This window comes from Pogona vitticeps, chromosome 3 (assembly GCF_051106095.1).
Source record: "Pogona vitticeps strain Pit_001003342236 chromosome 3, PviZW2.1, whole genome shotgun sequence".
NCBI classification, from domain to species: domain Eukaryota; kingdom Metazoa; phylum Chordata; class Lepidosauria; order Squamata; family Agamidae; genus Pogona; species Pogona vitticeps.
Genome location: NC_135785.1, coordinates 177,381,109 through 177,402,965, shown reverse-complemented (window position 1 = coordinate 177,402,965; position 21,857 = coordinate 177,381,109). Strand labels below are relative to the sequence as shown.

At 40.1% G+C, this 21,857-nt stretch overlaps 2 protein-coding genes across 3 annotated transcripts in view; both read left to right on the top strand.

Annotated features, from left to right (window-relative positions):
• Window positions 1-5,643, top strand: part of ZBED1 (zinc finger BED-type containing 1) — a 50,431-nt gene extending 44,788 nt beyond the window's left edge. For both annotated transcript variants that reach the window (XM_072994408.2, XM_072994407.2), the window contains exon 2: window positions 1,189-5,643. In XM_072994408.2, coding sequence (XP_072850509.2) covers window positions 1,199-3,328 — 2,130 coding nt within the window. In that variant the 5' untranslated portion in view covers window positions 1,189-1,198 and the 3' untranslated portion in view covers window positions 3,329-5,643. The remainder of the gene's footprint in view (window positions 1-1,188) is intronic.
• DHRSX (dehydrogenase/reductase X-linked) overlaps window positions 1-21,857 on the top strand; it is a 142,733-nt gene that overhangs the window by 13,724 nt on the left and 107,152 nt on the right. The gene's annotated exons all lie outside the window — the stretch shown is intronic.

Below are 21,857 nucleotides of genomic sequence, written 5' to 3'. Positions count from 1 at the left end.
TCAGATTTTGACAGGTCCATTGGTTCCTATGGGCCAAAAAACAAAAATTCACAAAAAATTAACGAAATGTCAGATCAAAGCCAAATCAGGTTTGCACATGACTTAAGGAGTCCTCTAACGAATCCAAGCATTTAGAACCGTTTTGGACCCTTCTAAGACACTTTATAAATTGAAAACAAAAAAAACGTTAAGCGAAGCAGGGGACCTAAAACCAAAAACGTTAAGCGAAGCATGGTCCCAAAAACGCTATGCGAAAATCGCCCATAGGGAAAAACGTTATACGAAGCACAATCTGCCTCTGAAAAAATAAACGTTAAGCGAAAAAAACGTTAAACGAAGCAAACGTTAAGCGAGGCACCACTGTATATCTGTGCAAATTAGTAGCCAACAGAAATGTTTATTTGTGTGGCTTCCCATGTTAACAAATTGCACTGTATTGATAGCTTCAAAGAGTGGAACAAGGAGAACTAACAGGGTTTCAGATATTTTCAGAAACTCCAGAATTCACATGCCATGTTCAGCATTGCCCCTTTTACTGGTGAACATACTACAGTATACCTCAGCCTTCCCCGTAGCAGCGGAGGAGACTGTAGAGTTGTACATGGAGGCACATGGTGCTTGGAAGCCAGTGAAGTGTTTCTAAAGCTCAGTTTGAGATCAGTGAATCCTTACACCTCCTCAGTTTTGAGCAAGAGATATAATCTGGGATAATCTCTGATGCAACACTGTACTTCAGAAATCCACTAAGGGTGGGAGGACAAGATTATGGCAGACACAGATTCTGGCTGAATACCAAGACTAGCCAAAATGTGTTCATACTGCAAAATTATAATGTGTCCTTGATGTTCAGATGGCACAAATTCTTTGCTGGATGGGAACCGATCCTAAACTAAAACTAAGATTGTGCAACTGAAAATTCGTCTGTTATTACACTTCTACTATCATAAAATACAACTTTTAATTCTGGTCAAGTTTCTTAGACTGCTGCTTGAATTGCTACAGCTCCACATATGTGTATAGTGTTGGGTGTTCCTTTTCCAAAGAGAGTGTAAGGCTATCCTCCATTCTCAGACACATTGTAATATTATTATATACCAGGTAGGTTGTGTTTGTGCTGAGACTCAGTGAACTCGCATAGTTGTCAGACCTAAGCTTTCTCATTTGTGTTTATCTGCTGCCTTTTATCAGGTGCTCATTAATGAGTGAAGAATCAAAAGATTGGGACAGTGGCCAAGAAGCAATGGAGAATAAAAGTCTGGAAACTTCCCCATCAGACCTAAAGTTAGTGGCTCATCCAAGAGCAAAGAGTAAAGTGTGGAAGTACTTTGGTTTTGATACCAATGCAGAAGGATGCATATTACAGTGGAAGAAAATCTACTGCCGCATTTGCATGGCTCAGATTGCTTATTCGGGAAATACATCCAACCTCTCTTATCACCTTGAAAAGAATCATCCAGATGAATTTTGTGAATTTGTGAAAAGCAATACTGAGCAAATGAGGGAGGCATTTGCAACTGCATTTTCAAAATTGAAACCAGAATCGTCTCAGCAGGTTGTTCAGGACACCTTGATTATGAAAACAGGACACAGTTACGAGAATAAAAAGCATCAGGAACTGACATCAGCTGTGGTCAGCTTAATATGTGAGGGTTTATATCCTCCTTCGATAATAGATGAGCCCACCTTCAAGAATCTCTTAAGAGTAGCTGACCCCAGGTATGAACTTCCTTGCCGAAAGTACTTCTGCTCAAAAGCGATACCTGAAAAATACATTGCTGTTAGGGAAAATGTGTTGAAAGAGCTGACTGACATCCTGTGGTGTGGCATATCCATTGATATGTGGAAGAGCGAGAACCAGAATAGATCCTACGTAACACTGTCAGTTCATTTTCTGAATAATGGCTCTTCCACCTTCCTGGCTGTTAATTCCCGGTGTTTAAAAACATTTGAAGTGCCCGAGGAAAACACCGCAGAAACTATTACAAGAGTCCTTTATGAGATATTCATCGGATGGGGAATCAATACAAAAGTTTTTGGTGCAACAACAGATTATGGGAAAGACATAGTCAAAGCTTGCTCCCTTCTGGACATTCCAGTACAGATGCCTTGCTTGGGTCAGACGTTTAATGTGGGAATACAACAAGCTTTCCAGCTTCCCAAGTTGCATGGTGTTCTGTCCCGATGTCGAAAACTGGTGGAATATTTTCAGCAGTCTTCAGTGGCCATGTACATGTTGGGTGAGAAACAGAAACAGCACAGCATTTTGCACTGCATGCTTGTGAGTGATCGTGTTTCCTGGTGGGGAAGCACACTTGCCATGTTGCAGCGTCTTAAAGAGCAGCAGTTCGCTATTGCCGCCGTTCTTGTGGAAGACAGTAATAACCACCACCTCATGCTGGAAGCCAGTGAATGGAATACGATTGAAGGCCTGGTGGACTTGCTCCAGCCTTTTAAACAGGTTGCTGAGATGCTGTCTGCTTCCAAGTATCCAACCATCAGCATGGTGAAACCCCTCCTTCACATGCTGTTGAACACAACACTGACTGTCAAAGAAAATGACTTGAAAGAAATCAGTATGGCAAAAGAAGTAATAGCCAAAGAATTGTCTACCACATACCAGCATACGCCTGAGATAGGCATGTTTCTCAATGTTGCAACTTTCTTGGACCCAAGGTACAAGAAGCTGCCCTTTCTTTCAGCATTTGAGAGGCAGCAGGTTGAAAACAGAGTGGTAGAAGAAGCAAAAGGTCTCCTAGAGAAAGTAAAAGACAACACACCGAGGCCAGAAGATCCATTTTTTGCAGTGTCCGAAGAGCCGCCAGTGAAAAAGCTTGCGATTTCTTCTACCCCACCTCCTGCAAGTACCATAAATAACATGCTAGCAGAAATCTTTTGCCAAACAGGAGGTGTGGAAGACCAAGAGGAATGGCATGCTCAGATTATTGAGGAGTTGAGCAATTTCAAGTCACAGAAAGTTCTTGGACTAAATGAGGATCCGCTCAAGTGGTGGTCTGACAGACTAGCTTTATTCCCTGTTTTGCCAAAGGTGCTTCAGAAATACTGGTGCATTGTGGCTACAAGAGTCTTCCCAGAGCGTCTATTTGGTTCTTCTGCTAATGTTGTTAGTGCTAAAAGAAATCGTTTAGCCCCAGCGCATGTAGATGAACAGATCTTTTTGTACGAGAATACTCGCGGTATGTCTGAAGCTGAACCGGATGAGGAAGATGAAGGGGAGTGGGGCTTAGAACAGGAGCATATTATTAATTATAGTGACACAGCAAATGTAAACAGCACTTTCTTTAATATGCGAGACAGTAGCTTTATATAGAAGGAATAGTTCATGGTATATTTTCAGAATCTGAACATTTGTCTTGAATTACCAAAAAAATACTCCACAAACAATTTGTCATGATGAAGACTGTAAATACTGAATAGTTGTTACAAACTGTATATGTGTATGTATATGTATGTGTGGGGTCGGTCTTCATGAGTACAAGTCCAAATAGCTGGAATAGGTGCCAGAGTTATTAAGTACACAGATTCAGGCAACATTTTAAACATGTGCATTGTTTGGTTTTGGAGTAGAACATGCAGATAGATGAATTACTAAGCAGTTATTCAGCTCTTTTTGTTCTATGGCGAGAGCCAGTCAATCAACCGCTTGAATGGGGCAGATGAAATAAATGGCCTATTTAATATTGCATTTTAAATTTTTAAGCGTTTTGATGTAGAAGTTTCAATTTATTTTAAGTATTTAAAGCTTTTTAATAGGCAGATTATAAATTATTGTGATACAATGGCCTAAATTTTAGTGGCTGGCTTGTGCGTCACTTTCCCGAATAGTTTTGTTTCTTGTCTTGATGTCAACACATGACCTGCAATATGTCAGTGAAAGTGTTGGCATCTTTTATTTATTTATTTATTTTAATGTTTCCCTGTGGGATATGGTAGAGTCCTTATATCTGAACATAGCACCCCCTACACACTACTGTCAGAGAAGATAGTATAAAAATACACCAATATTTATTGTGTCAGGAAGTACAAGGTGAGTTGTACTGTTGATTTTCACAGTACAAAATTGGACATCATGCATCTGTTTTTGTTAAATAATAATCGTGTGCTATCAAGTAAATTCTGATTTATGGCAGCCCTTTTCAGGGTTTGTCCAGGTAGAGAATACTCAGAAGTGGTTTACCATTCCCTTCTTCTGGGAGCATCCTGAGACTGTGCTCCTTTTCCAAGACCAAACAGGCTGGCTGTACATGCAAGAGGCACAGTGGGAATTGAACTCCCAACCTCTGGCTGTGCCTCCAGATACCTAAACTGAGCTGTCCAGTGCTCAGCACAGAGAAGTCACTTAGCCGTTGTAAATAGGTAGATATAGAACAGATGCGTGGGATTAGGTAAATAATTCACACTACACCTCACTTTTCATATAAGAACAAATTTGTATACTACATTGCCGAACACATTGGTTACAACAACAAAATGTTGTCTGCCTGGTGTCATTGTTGTCACTGGGCTTATACTTCTTTACTCCTTTGCTAATCTTTCAACTTTGTCTAAAATTATATCATCTTAATAGGCAATGCAGATTTCATGAGACTAGCCATTCTCAGGAGGGTACATTTGCCCCCTTGGGGCTCCTGGCACATTTTAAGGAGGGCCACAGACTGGAAACAATTCTTTAAACACTACTTTATAAGGTTCGTTATGTGACTTACGCAATCCTAAATCAGCCTTGTTTAATATTGTGTTTATGGCCATGGCCAAAAAAAAAAAAGATTGAGAATGGTTGCTCTAGTTGCTTCTATTCTGGATTTTTAAACCAAAATAAAAACAGATGATAAATTTGTTCCTAAGGTATTTGTATTCTGGGGGGATGGGATGAGGCAGACAGTAATCAACTTCTTCTCCCGCTCCATTCTCGAATAGGTTAAAGTTCTTTGCACCCCTGAATTTGGAAACATCCCTTCGTAATTCTTCCTGCTGAAATTCTGGGAGGATTTCACCCCTCAAATATTTTGGACCTATATTTTCTGCTTTGATATTAGTCCCTTCCATGTGAAAACACTGATTCAGTAGGAATGCCATACCACAGTATTTATCCTTACCTCAATAGATTGGTACTCACACTCTTTTCTTTCCTCCACCTTCACTGAATGTGATTGACGTCTTCCTCTTTTGATTTTTTTTTTAAACATACATCACCATTTCCTATTATTTCTGAATTGAGGAAACAGATTTATTTTAATATTGGATAGTTTAAACAAATCTGAATTACACTGATTTCATACTCCCCCCCCCGCCCCGCAGTGATGGTGAAATAATTGCCTGATTTCAAATATGGTGTTGCTTATGTAGAAATGAATGTGGAAAATTTTGGTTCTCTCCCTAGATTTGTAAAGGAAGAGAAGGAAAAGAGAAATGAGACCAAGGATTTCTGAGTTGCACATTCTCATAAACGTAGTTTAATGTTCTGTCTTAGTTGAATTAATAGTTTCCTCTTTTTGTAACTATTAATGAGGCAAAAGTTGTTTCCATTAAGAACAGACAAAATACTGTGGTTTATTTTGAGGAAGCTATAATATGTCTGTAATGCAACTGGATACTCTGTGATTTCATAAATGTTTGTTCATCTGCTTTTTGTTTTGTTTTCTTTTTCTAATAACCATGTTGAAAATATTTTCTAATATTGCTGTTTGCTGAACAGAACGAGATTCTGTGTGCTGACAACTACATTGCATACAGATAGTTCTTTAGAGGCATTTGCCAATGATGCTGTGTGATATGGCTTACATTTATTCATTTTACTTGGATCTCTATACAGAGCAGTTCCCTCATATTGAAGTACAGTTGCACAACTTGGTACTTGTTTATTTTTAGTATAGCATATGTCAGTAAGAAGAAATCCACAGTGTTTTGTGCCAGTCAGTGTTTTAGAAGAGGTAACCATGTCAGTTGGTGCTAGCCTGTTATTCTGTGCTAGCCTATCAAGCAAAAACAAAAGAAAAATATAAAATAAAGAAGGCAAAGATGTTACGGCTCCTTAAAGGCTAACTGCTATATTCTAACTACTATACGTAATCTCTATGGCTCACCTTAGAACAAAGTCTTTAAGGTGCCATTTTTTGTCCTTGTTATTTTTATTTTTATTTTGTTTTTGTCCAATGTGCCAGTTAAATATCATAAAAATTGATGGACCCCAGTTCATAACAGAGACTTAGCTTATGCAAATATATAGAACTGACATTTGCAACTATTTATAGTGTTCACTAGAATCTACTAGGGAGGCTTCTGAGATAAGGTTACAACTTTGGGTTGTTTTCAAAAATATAATATTCCTGAGCAAATTGTTAACGTAGTTCCCCAACAATTCTGGTCTTAAGAGGAGACATGTGTTCCCATTCCTAGACAGTTCCAATGAACCCTTAATTCTTAAAAGATATTTCCAGTATGTCCATTCTTTAGAATACAATAGAACCTCTGTATCCATGGGGAATCGGTTCCAAACCCCCACCCCATGGAGGCTGAAAAGCATGGAAAATAGCAAACACATTGCAAATACAGTAAGACCCCTGCACTGTAACAACAATAGCTATTATTTAAAAGCAAAAAAAGCACCTTTCAACCTCTTAAAGTTCAGCTGCTCCAGCAAGCCTCGCCACTGCCATCCACTTAGCTAAGCAAAGAGACCTTTTCAAACTAGGTAGTGGTGCCAACTCCTTCCCCCTCCCCCCAAGCCCAGAGAATGAAAAGACTCACTTTTTTGCCCTCATATCCTTCTTCGCAAAATCTCTCTCTCTCTCTCTCTCTGTGTGTGTGTGTGTGTGTGTTGCAGCTGGTCCAGATCAGCTGGGTGAGGTGGAGAAGGAATGGGGACGGGTGGAGAGAAGGTGATGGAGGAAAGGGGAGTGTGAGAGCCAGTTGGGCCTTTCACTTCCTCCTCCTTCCCCACGCATGTCGGAGTTCCTCATTTCTGCCCATGGGGCACAGACCCCGCCCCAGAGCTCCCACCACTGCCCCTTTTCACCAGACCTTTCAAGATGCTGGTTCAATTGCAGCTGTTTTTGTTGGCAGAAGCCAGGACTGGAGTGCACACACCTCACTGTGCTTCGCTTCTGACTCAGCTTGCGCCCGGGAGACCTCGAGGGAGAGGAAGGAACAAGGAGAATCCCATCTGCTGCCGGGCTTAGCAGGGAGTCCCTCCCTGCCTCCCACCTGGTCCAGGTGTTCTGAAACCCTGTTCTGGACCAAATGAATGGATCTTTAATACCCCAGAGTTAACCCATGTTACCCATGGTTCAATGAAATTGTGGGTATTCATCCAGAGGATACAGGAGTCCTACTGTACTTCCCAGAGTCTCTTTTTATCTGAGGGGAGGGGACTACTTTGTGAAAAAAGTAGATACTAGAAGAACTGTTCTCTACAATACATGCACTCACATACATGCTCTGTAACACACTCAGGATCAGCATGGAGATGAAACATGCATTTAAACATAAGAGCATTTACTACTCTGAGTTTGTTTATTAGCATAAGCTTTTTCATATAGCAACCATATGCAGATGAAATGCAGAACATTCCTGGACAGAATCTGCTGGCTACACTCTCATAGTACAGACATTGTTAAATGATGTTGGAAGGATCCTTTATACATCGTGGTTTCTATGAAATGATCAAAAGCAATATGTTAATGTTTTTGACTATTTATTTTCTGATTCCTACTTGGTGCAGTTTTAAGTAGCTGAAGGCAGAAAGAAAGCACATGATAAAATACTGATCTTTTTTTTAAGGGTGCAACCTCCTGAAACATAAATGGGTGAAATTTGTAATTAAAACTTAAGTTCAGATATAGTAAATTATATTTACACTGCTGTAATTTGTATCTATTTCACTGTAGCCAGGCAATCAACTTATTATTAATTTCCCTATACTGTATCTTCAATAACTAAAATATCATTAAATAAGGGGCCAAGCCTTTCTGTGTCCCATATTCTGATGGTGAAGCTTGTCAAGCCTATGGTTAAACTGCAAATGTCTTTTCCCATGACTAACTTTGCAACTGGCACTAGTTCTTATTGGAAAACAGGAAGCTTTCTTACGCTGGCTGCTAATTCTTGTAATGCCTTATGATTTTCACTGAGAAGCTATTGCCCAGCTTTCTGGAAATGCTTTCTGAAATTATTTAACTGGAAATTCTAGAGGTTGGAACCAGGAGCTCCTATAGGCAAAACATGTGCTCTCCTATTTAACTGTCTTTCTTCAGAAGTTATATACCCATTGACTTTCTTATCAACCATGCAGGTGCAATCTCTGTATTTGGATGCAATGTATAAATATTTGTCATGTTATATTTCTCTCTTACTGTGTCTGAGGAAGTGGACTTGTTAAGGTGCGGCTACCTTTTTGTCTTTTTAATTTGTTCTTTTATATTTATTCTATTTTTACCTATACTGTAATTCCTATAGTTGTCTTTCTTTCCTTTCCTTTCCTGGTTCCTGTTAAGCTAATTTCTAAATTTCTTTAATTTCTTTCAAAAAAAAAAAACAACAGTGATCCTGATGGTTTCATTTCACTGCCTAGAAGAGGCCCTGCTAATAACATTTAGCCTCTCAAGTTGTTTTCTGAATCCCAAGCTTCTTACGTTGGAAAGGATGTAAGCTAATCAAAATGTGATCATCGAGGGTAATACTAGAATATTGTGGAAATCACACAAATAAAACAGGTGCAAGTGTACTACAGTACGTGTCAGTAAAATGCAATTGGAAGGTTAGTGTTTGTAGCTATCCACCATCTCTTTAACAGCCTCAGTTGGAAAAGTTGTAAGTGTGCATGAACCCACAAGGAATCTCAAGAGTATATATATTGATCTTAAAGCATGTAGAAAAATAGGGGAATATTGACCAATGAATTGGTATTTCAAATTACAGTACTTTAATCACTTATAGCTGACCAGACTGGGCAGTGTTCAGTCAATTACTTTCACTGGCAGAATACTGTAGCTTCTGAAAGCAGAACAGGTTGGATGTTATTTTGTCTGATCTGCTGGCACCAGAGGCCCTCTGACCGTACAATGGAAGTGTTGGGGGAAGCCCTTATCCCGAGATGGGGACGTTGCAAGGGAAAGAAGAGACTGAGAAAGTGCAGTGGAAGCGTACTGGATTTTGCCTATTAACGTCTGTAACTTTTCTTCATTTTTGCCCAAGCTTGTGTGAACAGAAGTGCTGTTGGTACAAACAGAAGGTTCTTAGAAACAGTGGACTGCAGACTGCATGATATAGGTTTGGACCTTTTAGAGCTAACCTACCATAGAAACCAGTAGCAAATCTCTGGCCTAATATTTGGAAAAACCCATATTGTGCTCCTGCTGATCCCAACAAAAATGTGTACGTTAAAGCCCGTCATCTCTGCTTCAGTTCCATTGCAGTACATTTCTGGCCTTTAATTTTTTTTGTTATGCAAAATAAAATTATGGGTGATTGGAATGACATGTTTTGATGATCTAAATCCATTGTAAGTCTTACCTGCTAAGTTTTGATTATTGAAGTTTATGTATGGTCTGTTATTTAATAAGCCAGGAAAAAAATATAATCATGAATTCAGTTTCGAAGGAACCTGTTTCAGCTGTGTGTTCTTCAGATTTACTGATTCTAAACTACTTTGGAATAAAAATACTGTATGCATATTTGACAATTCCACTTTCTGATATAGAGGGGGGAGGGGCAAATATTGGGGTGCTGTCCCGATATTACTGGATGGAACCTCCCGGCAGTCTTCATCGTCGGTTGTAGTGGGTAGGAGTGATAAGTTATTACAGTTGATCAACATGGGGAGGGCTGCATTTTTCCCATTCCTAATCCAGTTGTTACTACATATAAACTGGGTGTGATCTGGTTCTCCAAGAAGGAGTCAGCCTGCTTTTTCTTCTGAATGTAAATGCGTGAATGCTAATTGCTCCAATAAATATGCTGTTGTCTTGGAGGGAAGATGCAAAGTGTCTCTCCTACAGGGTGGCTCAAGCTTCTGTTCCAGATTTTCTTCCCGTATGAATGCAGTCTCTTTTTATAAGGAAAAAGTGACATACCAGGAACAGTTCTTACCTTAGGGCTGTAAACTTCTGTGGCTCTGTAGGTCATAGGGAAAGGTCTGTGATTGGTGGGCAAAATGAAGCTAGGTTAGCAAGAAAGAGACGTTCAGCTGGTTTTCTTCTTGTCACAGGGCTTCCACACATGCTGGGTCCTGAATGCAGTGGCCCATATAAATATATAGACTTATAGACAGCATGGATCTTTCTGGTGTGTATTACAGATGGGGGTATTCGTATATGAATATCCTCACATAGGTGGCGATAACGAGGGTCCAGCCCCATGGAGTCAGACTCACCGATCTGCCGCTACCGTGGATGCCACACTTCTTCCAATGGCTTGCAGATCATGATTGGATAGCCACTCCTGGCAGGAGGTGGGAGGACAAGCCTCGCTGCAAGGTTGAAGAGTGGCTCGCAGATTGCGATCTGCAGAGCCATTGGAAGAACCATTGCATTCACGGTAGCAGCAGATTGGTGAGTGGACCGTCTAGCCCCATGGGGCTGGACCTTGGTTAATCGCCACCTGTGTGGGGATACTCATATTTGAATACGGATACCCATCTCTAGTGTGTATCCCTGTCAAACCTTACTTTAAAATCAGTATGCATAAAGTTCTTCATAATTACTAGGATATAGGGAATTCTGAAATTTGTTTTTTGGCCCAGATGAGACACGTTTTTCCCCCCCTCAAATGGCAGTCTCCATGCTTCTACCCGCTGCCTGGCAAATATCCTTTGAAATCAGAGGAACTTCCCAAGGTAAGTCTTGCGATACAACATGAGGAGAAAGGATCTGCTGACAGCAAATTTCAGAAATCCAAAAGCCCATTATAAGCTGTAGTAACATCTTTGTATTGTAGCCATTAGATTATAACAAAAGCTATGCAGATTGTAAAAAATGAGGTGATTAATAGCAATGATGCATTTTATCCTTCTGAGCTCTTTAAAAATGGATTGGAAAGCAAATTTTTGCACTGGAAGCATTATAAGTTAGCATTAACAAGCATTACCTCAGTAGTGGGCCAACAGTGGGCCTCCAGAAGTGGCTGGCACGCAACTCTCAGCTTTCCCCCACTACTGTTTGTGCTGGCGAGGTCTGCTGAGAGTTATGGTTCAACTACTGCTGTACTATATTTATTCTTTGATGACCTCTGAATTTGCTTCCGTTTGGGCATTCTGTATTTTAACCAGTGTCTACATGGAACAAAAGTTTGAGTTAATATTTAAGCTAGTGACATTTAGACCAATTTTTGTTCATCCTGGCTGTACGAAGAACCTGGACTGGCAATTCTAGTGTATAGACTGAGGTTGGTAAAGTAATATAGGTTTTCCATGCTTTTTACAGACAGACCATGCTGTTAGCACCAGTTACAGGGGAGTGGCCAACAAAAAAAAGAGACTTTAACCTTGTGTGCTGGTTAACTGATGACAATGAGGGCAAAAGATAACTAAAGTGTTGTCTGTTGATTTCTGCCTGATCTATATATATTAAAGTTACAGTCCTCTCTACTGTGAAAGATGCATAGGTAGTAGCAATGTATTGAAGCTAGAACAATTCCTTATTTAAACAGGAGACTGTCCTTATATAAACAGGAGACGGTTTTTGTCACTGATCTGATAAAACTCACTGTTTCTGGACAGCGGCCTTGGGATAACAAATGAAGCAGTTTTATTCAGTAACAATTTGAGTCAGTTCATTAATCTGCAGAAAACAATAGTGGTTACAAATCATGGATAAGTAAATAAAAGTGAATCACATGTCAAAAGTTCTGACACATAGGTTTCAAAATTCTATGATGTATCAAAACAACACCTGCTGCACCTATGTCTGTGACCTACCTGATTGGGTCTACAGTTCCAGATTTCATACTGGTGTGATTGCAATTGCTAGAGATAGAGCGAGTTGAAATGTAATGAAAATTGACCAATTTTACCAGTTTTCCGATAGGCCTATCATAATCCTGGTCAATTAAAAAGAAAAGAAAACTGTTGACATTCTCTTCTGCCTTCTCAAGAAAAGCAACACTTCATTGTTACGGTGGAGTTCTGAGCAGTGGTTTAAAAGTAATTTAAAGATTTCTGACCGCATTAAAGTTTATAACAGGGACGGCTGGCAATATTATCCTGTATATCCTGAGCCTTATTCTGAAGCTAGAGTGCTGAAGGTACTCTGATGTTAGAATATCAGGTGGGGGGTGGGCAGTTTGGTAGCCCTTCTCACTGTCAATTCAATCCTGTGTCAGAGAAGGAACATTCTTCCATGCTTCCATTCTTTAACACGGGGGGAAAGAGGGAAGTCTGAAAAAGGGATGCTCCTGAGCGCTTTTTAGACTTCTCTGTTTCCAGAAAAAATAGAAGGAAATGCAACAGAGAAAGCATTTACCATGCCATTGCCCTGCCTGGTATTTCAACGAATCTTCAGAGATATTTCATTCAATACCCGCTCTCATTTCCCCATCAGTTATTCCATCTTTCTTTTTACTGAAATAAATCCATTAAGATGAAGAACTGTCAGGGGCTGGACTGTTATTTTTAACAAGTAACTTGTTCCATTACTCTTTCAAGAGGACAAGCCCTAACCCCAGTATGAAGCCTCAGGGTTCACTCAGCCTTCCGCCCTCTGAGGTTGGTAAAATGAATACCCAGCTTGTTGGGGTGGGGGGGATGTGTAGCCTATATAAATAAACTGTAAACTGTCCTGAGAATGCTCTAACTTCTATGAGACAGTATATAAGAAGCATAGTTTGCTTTACTTTTTTCTGGGGACACCCTGGAATTGTTTGGCTTGCCTAAGGCCACACAGGTAAAAGTCACAATACCCCTCTCCCCCCCAAAGTTTGTGTGTGTTTTTCCCTTAGTGTTTCCAATTTCCCCCTAGGTCAGGGATGGCGAACCTATGGCACGTGTGCCACAGCTGGCACGCAGAGCCCTTTCTGTAGGCATGTGAGCCATAAGTTGCCAGATTGCTACACCCCCGCCCCGCCCGCACAGCCAAACCTGAGAAGGTGACTGTAGCCGCAGTGCTGGCGCTTCTACAGGCGGATCTGGAGCAGCTGGCATGGTGGCGGATCCGAAGTGGGGTCTCTAGGCGTATCCGTGCTGGGATTCCCCCTTCTACTGCCACCTTCGGTTCCGCCCGCTACCCGCTGGTGTTCTTTGTTTTTTTTTTTTTTTTCAATTTGGGCGAAAAGGTTTGCTGCCACTGCCCTAGGTCTTTATATCTCCACTTTGGTCAGTTTTTCATAAGCTATCTCTTATCTTTGTCTTAGCTGAGCTGCTACAGGTCATGTGAAACTTCTGTTTTACTTTTAAATGAAGATTTACTTCCAAGTGAACTCAATGTTGAACCATTTTTAATTTCAATACTTACTGGATGTAATTAGAACCTCCCTTCTCTGATTGTCCAGTTCGAAAGTGAAATGATTGCCTTGCCTTTGAAGGTCAAGTACTCCCAGCAGTCTCCAGTCACTTTATCAGCAATCATTCAAAGCCATATTGTATGCTTTATTTTTAAAAAGGGAAATGCCTTGTTTCAAATTTCTTTGGCCTTACTACTGAATATGTGTGCATAATAAAAACAGAGCTTACTTCATCTATTCCTAGGCCTTCTCTTGGTTATTCATGTGTTCTTCTAGACCCAGGGCTAAGTCCTTATGAATCCTAGCTTGAAATAAGTGGATATTTTAGAGTACAAAACTCATTGTTTCTGTAGCATTTAATAACTATTCATTAATGGGTGCTAAAAACTAAAGAGGGAAAAGGGGGCGATCAAAGCTTTGAATTTTAAAAATTAATTAATTTAACTAATGTATGTCACCGTCAAACTGCGTAGTTTGCCTCTGAAAAAGACAAGAAACAGATTCTCATTGGGTATTTGGATACTATGGGCAAACCTGTGTGAGATCTTACTGGATGCTTCTCTCTTGAATTGCACAGGTTTGATTATGCACAGATTTTTCAATAAATATTTAAATGAATAAACAAATAAATATTCAATATATAAGTATTCAATAAATACTGTGCTGCTGTTCTTCTCTAAGAAGTAGCCTGAGAAAGGTGGGTCTCAGAAGTCCTATTGTTGGCGATGCAGCAGTTCCCGATCTGGTGGCGGCAGCCCGGCTAGCGCCCTTTCCTGGCATGACAGCTCTACGTGGTGGCTGAGGAGGGTGCAGGGGCATGCCAGGAGGCTGACCTGGGTCAGGAAGATCACAGTGCTGCTCTGTGGGGAGTGGTGGAGGTGAGATCACATCTCTATGAACTACATAGGGGTCTTGCTCTTCTAACCTCAGCATTGTTGAAGGGAGAGCATGTGAACAGTTAAAGGTTCTCTTCTGCTGATCAGCTACAGGTCGTGTTGCATTGGCTTAGAAAATGCAGTGTGAACTGAGTAGGTGTTATGAAAAAGCTGTTGGCTTAAACAGTTATTTATTAATCATTTCCAAAGTGCCTAAATTTTTCTTGGTACTGTATAGGTATTAAAACTCCTTCCTACAATCTGAGGTCAAGAAGATAAATATAAAATTAAAAAAGGAGTGGTGTGGAAGGGAGAGAGGAGAACAAGATTTGGTTACTTATATAGCGGACTTTTAAAAATGCGCAACAGTTTCTAGATTTTTCAGTTACAGAACAGCAATAATTTAGCTAGCACTTCATTAACTAGTGTTATATAAAGCAAAATAACATTTTGAACACAACCACTAATCTTTGCTTAGATACTCTCTTTTTCATGGTCTCCAGAGGTTAAAATTTATTAGTGTAGCACATGACATTACAATCACAGTGTGTTCATCCAGTGTAATGTGAGCAGACTTCTAGTTGTATAGCAGAATTACTACTTCTCCTTCCCTTCTTCTGTACCTCCCGATGTTCTCTTGAGTGTTCATTAGCTCTCCATAGCATATTTGTGTTGTGCAGGCCCAAGAGAGAGGAAGAATCTGTCTCCACAGTCCAGGTCACTCTGTATCCTTTTATGTGAACAGCCCTTAAAGCTCTGTAAGTAAACATGGCCAGGAGACTGGAATGATTTTTGCAAAACAAGAATACAGCCAACTTAGACTTTCAGTTCGTTCTGACTAGAGTCTTGTTGGAGAAAGACATTATTCTGCCTGGGTAACATAAAAGCTTTTTTTTCTGTGCTCTACTAGAACAAGATACTCAGTGTGGTGTAGTGGATAGAGTGATGGGCTAGGGCTCAGGGGACCTGGGGTCGAATCCCCACTCAGCCATGGAAGCTCATAGGAGGGAGGTGATGTAACTGCAGAAAAATACTCCTTAAACATCTCACCTTGAAAGCCAATGGTTGCTATAAATTGGTTCTGATTTGATGGCACATAACAACAACCACCACAACAAGAACTAACCATGTGAAGTTATTTTTCTGCATCTGTATATGGGAGTGAACTGGGAGTGGCCTTGCTCTGTGTGAGCTTGTGTTTGTTGTGAAGATGGGATTGCAGAACATGCAAGCTTATAATTTCCAAAGGGATTTTTAAGGCCCAACAATAGGATAATGGAAAGTTTGTAATGATGGGATGTTAACAGTGAGCATGTTGGGACAAGGACTTGCAATGAGTATTGCTCTGATTTCACAAGCATTAACCATCAAGCACTGAGAACAGTAGCCCGGTTTCTTTTTACATAGATGCATAGGAATTCTAACAACATGTGAACACCTTTGTATACATCTGGGATTTTGGCACTTGTCTGGTTGCTGAAAGCGGAGCTTTTAACATACGTGTGTGTAATGTTTTCCCCCTGAGCTTTTGATTGCTGAGTCCAGTTGAATTCTATTACAGTTTGATTAAATATGTTCCAGTATTGTACTCTTTTGTGTTTTCTTCTCTGTCTTTTTGTGCCAATCTAGTAATGAGCTTTTCCCCCCCAGTCTTTGGGGAAAAGTAGAGGGAAAGTCAAATCATTGGCTCATTGCTTTGTACGCCGAGTAAAAGATTAGTAGAAAGTCTTTGAAAGGGGATTGTTCTCTGTGTGGTTCAGTTGTAGCTGCTCAGTCTGTTCCCCCGGTGGATGATTCTGTGAGAACCTTACTTCCATCTGTGTTTCAGGAGAAACACACAAAATATGTCCAGTAAGACAGGATAGAAAAAGACAAGCAGAATCCTATCAACTCGTTCTGCTTTGACAATGCTTTGTTAGACAAACAGTGGGCATTTTGGGAGCTTTACAAGAAGTAAAAGCTTTTACTCTAAGCCCCATTGAAACCAAAGGGGTGATCTCTGGCTTGCACAAGATAACCTGGAAATAGCAGAACACCATGGATGGAGTATAATGCATCTGTGTGAGGACCAGAGATGTGGTATGGACATTTTCTGATGTTGTATAAAAGCAAAATGAAGATGTTTTTGAAGTCTGCAGTTTCTAGCATTGTGAGTGGTGATGTCCTATTGAGAGATGATGTTTCTTCTAAAGCAGTGATTGTCAACCAGTGTGGTTTGACCTTCAAGGGAGTACATAACAAGATATCTCAGAAGGCATGAGTGGATTGAAAAACACATCCAGTAGTATACCTAATGTTTGAATATTGAAATATATTTTCCCTAAATTTTCAAATGTCTTATTTTTAGCTGCAGTATTTCATATTTCAAATAAAATTTCTGGGAGGAGGCAGTTTTGAAGTGGAGGCATTACATTTTTGCTTACCAAAAGGGGACCTGGGGTTTTAGAAGACTGAGGAATCTTGTCTAGACAGCATGTATAGAGAGGAACAAACAACTTCCACTTGCGAGAACATGTAAATAGAAATGTAGTAAGGCCATAGGCATGAGAGGGAGGCATGCCTCAAATCTCTAGCCTCTCCATCCAAATGGGGATACATTGGTCACTTAATGCATGGCCTGTTCTAGTGATGTTCATGTACATATGTGAATTTTACTTAGTAATGAATTTGCAGTTACTATTCTTCACTAATTTTCACTTAATCTGTTCTGGCAACTCTCGTTGTGGAATACTTCTTAAATGGGGTTATTTCGATAGTCTCAAATGGCATTTCTTCTTTCTGGAATGTCAGCGACCATGAATGGTGAAGAGAAGGAGATATGCAGATAAGCATGAAGTCGAAGGGGAAGGTTGGCCCTTGATACTCATTGATTCCAAAGCTTATTCAAAGCTTTTCAGTAGAATTGAGATTGTAAGAAGGTGAAACTGAATGGAGTTATGCAGATAGGAATGGCAGAAAATGAACTGCTCTTGGTTCTTGCCAAAGAACTCTTTTTTCATCTTTGGGGCATTATGGAAACACAATAGTGCTGCTACCAGGAAAAAGTCTCAGTGTGGGCAAAATTTATCAACTCTAAGGCCTTCCAGAATGCCTCATGAGAACCCAACCAAATTCCACTGAAAGCAGCTGGGACCCAAGGTGGCTTACATCATTAAAAGTCAACATGTAAAGCATGAGTACACATCTTTAAAGAAAATATTAAGCTAAAACAAAATAAGTATACAAATACTAAAAAGAATCAAACATATACCATTTTAAGAAATGGTAAACAAAAGCAATACTAAAAACAAAATAGTATCCATTTAAATCCATTTAAAGATTCCCACTCAGGCAGCCAGCCACTGAGGGAAAGCTTGCCTGAAGAGAAAGATTTTGCCCGCTTGCAGAAGGACAGCAAAGATGGGGTGTTCCAAAATCTGGGAGCAGAAACAGAGAAGGTCCTGTGTCCCCACCAAACACATCTGCAAACGTGGTGGGACTGAGAAAAAGGCCTCTCCTGACGATCTTAAAACCCAAGCAGGCTCATAAATGGAGACACGATATTTGAGATAGCTTGGATAAAAGGTGTTTAGGGCTTTATAGGTTAGAACCAGCACTTTTAATTGTATCCAGAAACAGATTGGCAGTCGGTAGAGCTGCTGTAACAGGGGGTTATGTGATCCCTGTAATCAGCCCCAATCAGGAATCTCACTGCTGCATTTTGAAATTTCCTGACACTTTCCAGAGGCAGTCCTACATAGAGAGCATTACAGTAATCCAGCCCGGATGTAACTAAGGCATGTATCACCATGGCCAGATGAGACATCTTCAGGAGTGGACACAGCTGGCTTATTAGTTTTAATTAGTGCAGATTTAATTTAATAGTGCAGACTGCCAGTCTTATCAATAGCACAATGTGCCGATTTGCCAAATAAGGGTCCTGAATAATGAGACTTAACTTCATAGCATCTAGCCAATCAAATTAAGTTTTCCTCCAAACTTTCTAAAATATGTACCGGTACTTCTCGGCACGTAGCCCTCATCAAGGTGCAGCTGCGCAGTTTACAACTTAGCTTCGAAATGAAACTCTGAGTGCAATCGGACTGTGATATAAATACCGCACTGAGTCGTGTCAGAAAGGATTGCTTCCAAGGTGCGCTCTTAAAAGGAAACCTTCAGACTACCCCTCTGTGTTCACACTAGCCTGCTTCCAAAGGAAGATAGGAAGGATCTGCTTTGTGATCTGAAGTCCATTGATGGTAACTGGAAAATAAAACAAATCATACAGTGCTGCTGGAACTCCAGAGTGTGATCAAAATAATAATCTGATTGCCTCCTTCGCCTTGGGTCCAAATGGTCGACTATCGTCTCCCAACTTCTGTCCAAACTCTCCCACCATCTTCTCTGGCACCAGTATGAAACCTGGTAGTTTTGGCCAAGGTGCTGTAAATTACCCTTTGGTTGTTAATTGGGCTTTTCCTCTAAATTCTGCCATAGGTCTGTTAGCGTTGGAGCAGTGCATGCACCTTTATATGTATGCATGAGGCTGCTTTGAGAAGAGCCTTTTTTTTCCTGTTGTCTCTGTTTTCTCCCGCTCAATGTATCAAAAGAGCTAAGCACCTGTTTTTCTGATCTTTTGTGCTGTAACCCAATGCAACCCATTTTATCCATTGCTTCACAGTGGAAGAGGTTTGTTTGACATTACAAAGATTCCTCCCAGCTGTTTTCTCTTGACTTGTTTCATGCTTGCCTTCAAAGGCAACAAAACCTCTTACTCTGTAAAATGTTGCTGGATTCCTTGTTGTTTTTAGTGCAACAGACTAAGACAGCTATTCTCACTTGAAGTGTCACATTTATTAGTAAGGACATTGGTAATAAATTGCATGTTGGTTGCATTCTTTGGAGTGGACCATGATTTTAATATTCATTTATTTTAATTATTAGTTCACATTAAACATTTATAAATAATAAGTACCTTAAAAAACAAGAGAAAAAACATTGTGACACTTTAAAAGACTCACTAGTATATTTTAATGTGAGCTTTCGTTGATCACGTCCACTTCCTTAGACCTCTGAGGAACATCTGAGGAAGTGGACTTGATCTGCAAAAGCTCCCATCAAAATATAGTAGTCTTTAAAGTGCCACAGTATATTTCGGTTTTTGTTTTGTTTTTGTCTGATATGCTTGTAAAGCGGCTTTCCTTCGAAAACATCAAGAGACGAGAGCCCCCCTGATTGCCATTGGTGTGTAAAATAGGGCAAGATTATTGCCTTTTGCTTTACAAATCATTCTGCTTATAAATCAGCATCTATGATGTGAACGTGTCACCTAAAAACCATAATATGAGGCCCCATTATGGTACTGCTTTGAGTAGAACTATTGACAAGAGTGGGATTATTAGCTATAGTTTAACTCTCATTGAGTTCATTGGTTCTGTTCTGGGGGGATTCTTGGACTTAATTCCTAGACATATTTTGTGGGAACAGTTTGGAAAAGTTGCAGGTTAGATGGGGTAGAAAAGTGAGGGGGGGAGCTTCCTTTGTGAAGTTGTGACAACATGTTTGTGCTAGTAGCAGCTGCATGAAACATCAGGTTCTTGTCTCCCCTTTCTTGTGTGGCTGAAAGGAGAGCTTACCAGAGCTCCATGCTGGTTTTAAAGAATCCTTGCTCATCATATCTGGATGCATGGCTCACCTGTCACTCCAACTATTTTTAAAAAAATTTCAAAGTGATTTGAAGCATTAGCTTGTTTTACTGAACAGAGTTGATAAACCACAATAACACACAAGTCATTGTAGTTATTCTACTTTTATGTGTGAAACATGGGCTCCATCTTGTTCCTGTATATGTGCGTCATAGCATTAATCCTGGGCTAGTTTTCTTATTTATTCTGAAAAAATTACGGATTCATGGGTAATATACTCTTTAAAATTCATAATTTTACATTTTACAGACCAATCAAGGTAGCACTGTGACTAAGTCCTAGTTAGGGCCAAAAGATTTGCATAATTCATGACTAAATTGTTTGGTAAAAGTTGCTTGGCTTCCATTGGCATTTATGCTTTGAGGTTCAGTCTTTTCTCCCATTTTCTTCACCATCTACATGAAATCACAGGAAGTTGTTTGAGGAGCTGAGGTAATGTCTTATGCTGGTGACAGCCAGCCTTTATTTTTCTATTTCCCCTGAATGTGTTGTGTTGGAAGTACTGAATCAGTTTTCAAATTGTTAATGGATAGTATGAGAGAGCGAGAAAACAAACAAATTGATGCAGTAGTAGTGAGGGAGATTCTGTAGGCAACTAGAGCATTTGTTCAGAGAGCTAGTGTCACTCCTCTTAAAGAATCAGATTTTAGTGGTGTTCGTTGATCCAGTTTTGTCACCTGAGTTTTAAACAACCACTGTGGTTTAAAACTGTGTGACATGTAGTACAGACAGGTACCGGATTTTCTTAATTAACAACTTACTGTCCCTCAATGACCATGTCATTGTGCAAGAAGCCAGTATGACCTGCCATCTCTTACAAATCCTACCTGCCATAGATTATCCATCTTTGGGCAGTCTCTGGGTGGTTTACAGTTTAAGTATGCGGGCTACGCATTCTCACCCATCCACCCAGCCAGCAAATTGTATTAAGTTTACCAGCCTTGGAAGGCTGGATCGACTTTGAGCTGGTTAACTGAACCCATTGGGACTGAACTCAAATCATGAGCAGAGTCTTGGCTGCGGTGCTGGAGTTTAGCCACTGCCACAAGCAACATCCACCCCTTTCTCTCAACTTTGCTTCTGTGTGCGTGCACTACTCTGCTCCCCCCCCCCATGTATGAGGTTTTGTCATGACCAGTACCAAAGGGAATGAAAATGGTCGCTGCGTGGTGGAGAAGGAAAGCTGTGTGGAGAGAGGCAGAATCATGTGTGCACAAGAGGGAACCATGGCCACAAGTTTCTTGTGACTTTGAACACTCAGTGCTTCTAATAACTCCCCTTTCCTCTGCCTAGGAACTCACTATAAAACGATAAACTATAATAGCAGAGTACCTGTAAATATATACATTTAACGATGGTGTTTTTTTGAGGGTTTTTTTTGTCTTTCTGATACTAGAATTCAGATTCGTGATTAATGATTGGTGGAACGTTAGAGACAGGTATCACCATCGTGCTACTAATACGGAAAACGGCAAGCTATTGCCTAAAGGATTTCATTGGTTCCTAAGCTATTTCCACATATAATTCAAAGAGTTTATGTTTAAAGTGATAACGTTTAAAGCTGGATTAAGAGCTGGATCCTGAAAGATCACATCCTCTAGCATGAATCTGAATGTATCATTAGATTATTTTTGAAGGCCCTCTTCTTGATGCTCTCCACACTCCAAAATAAGGTTGTTGGTGATGAGAGGGAGAGATCTTCTTGGTGGTGCTGCCCTATTTACAGGAAACTGTTCTAGGAGGTTTTATATGAAAACATTATTATCTTTTCAGCACCAGAATACGAGAAAATTCTTCTGTTCCCCTATGCTGTTACAATTTGACATTTATTTTAGCTTCTTCTTTTTAT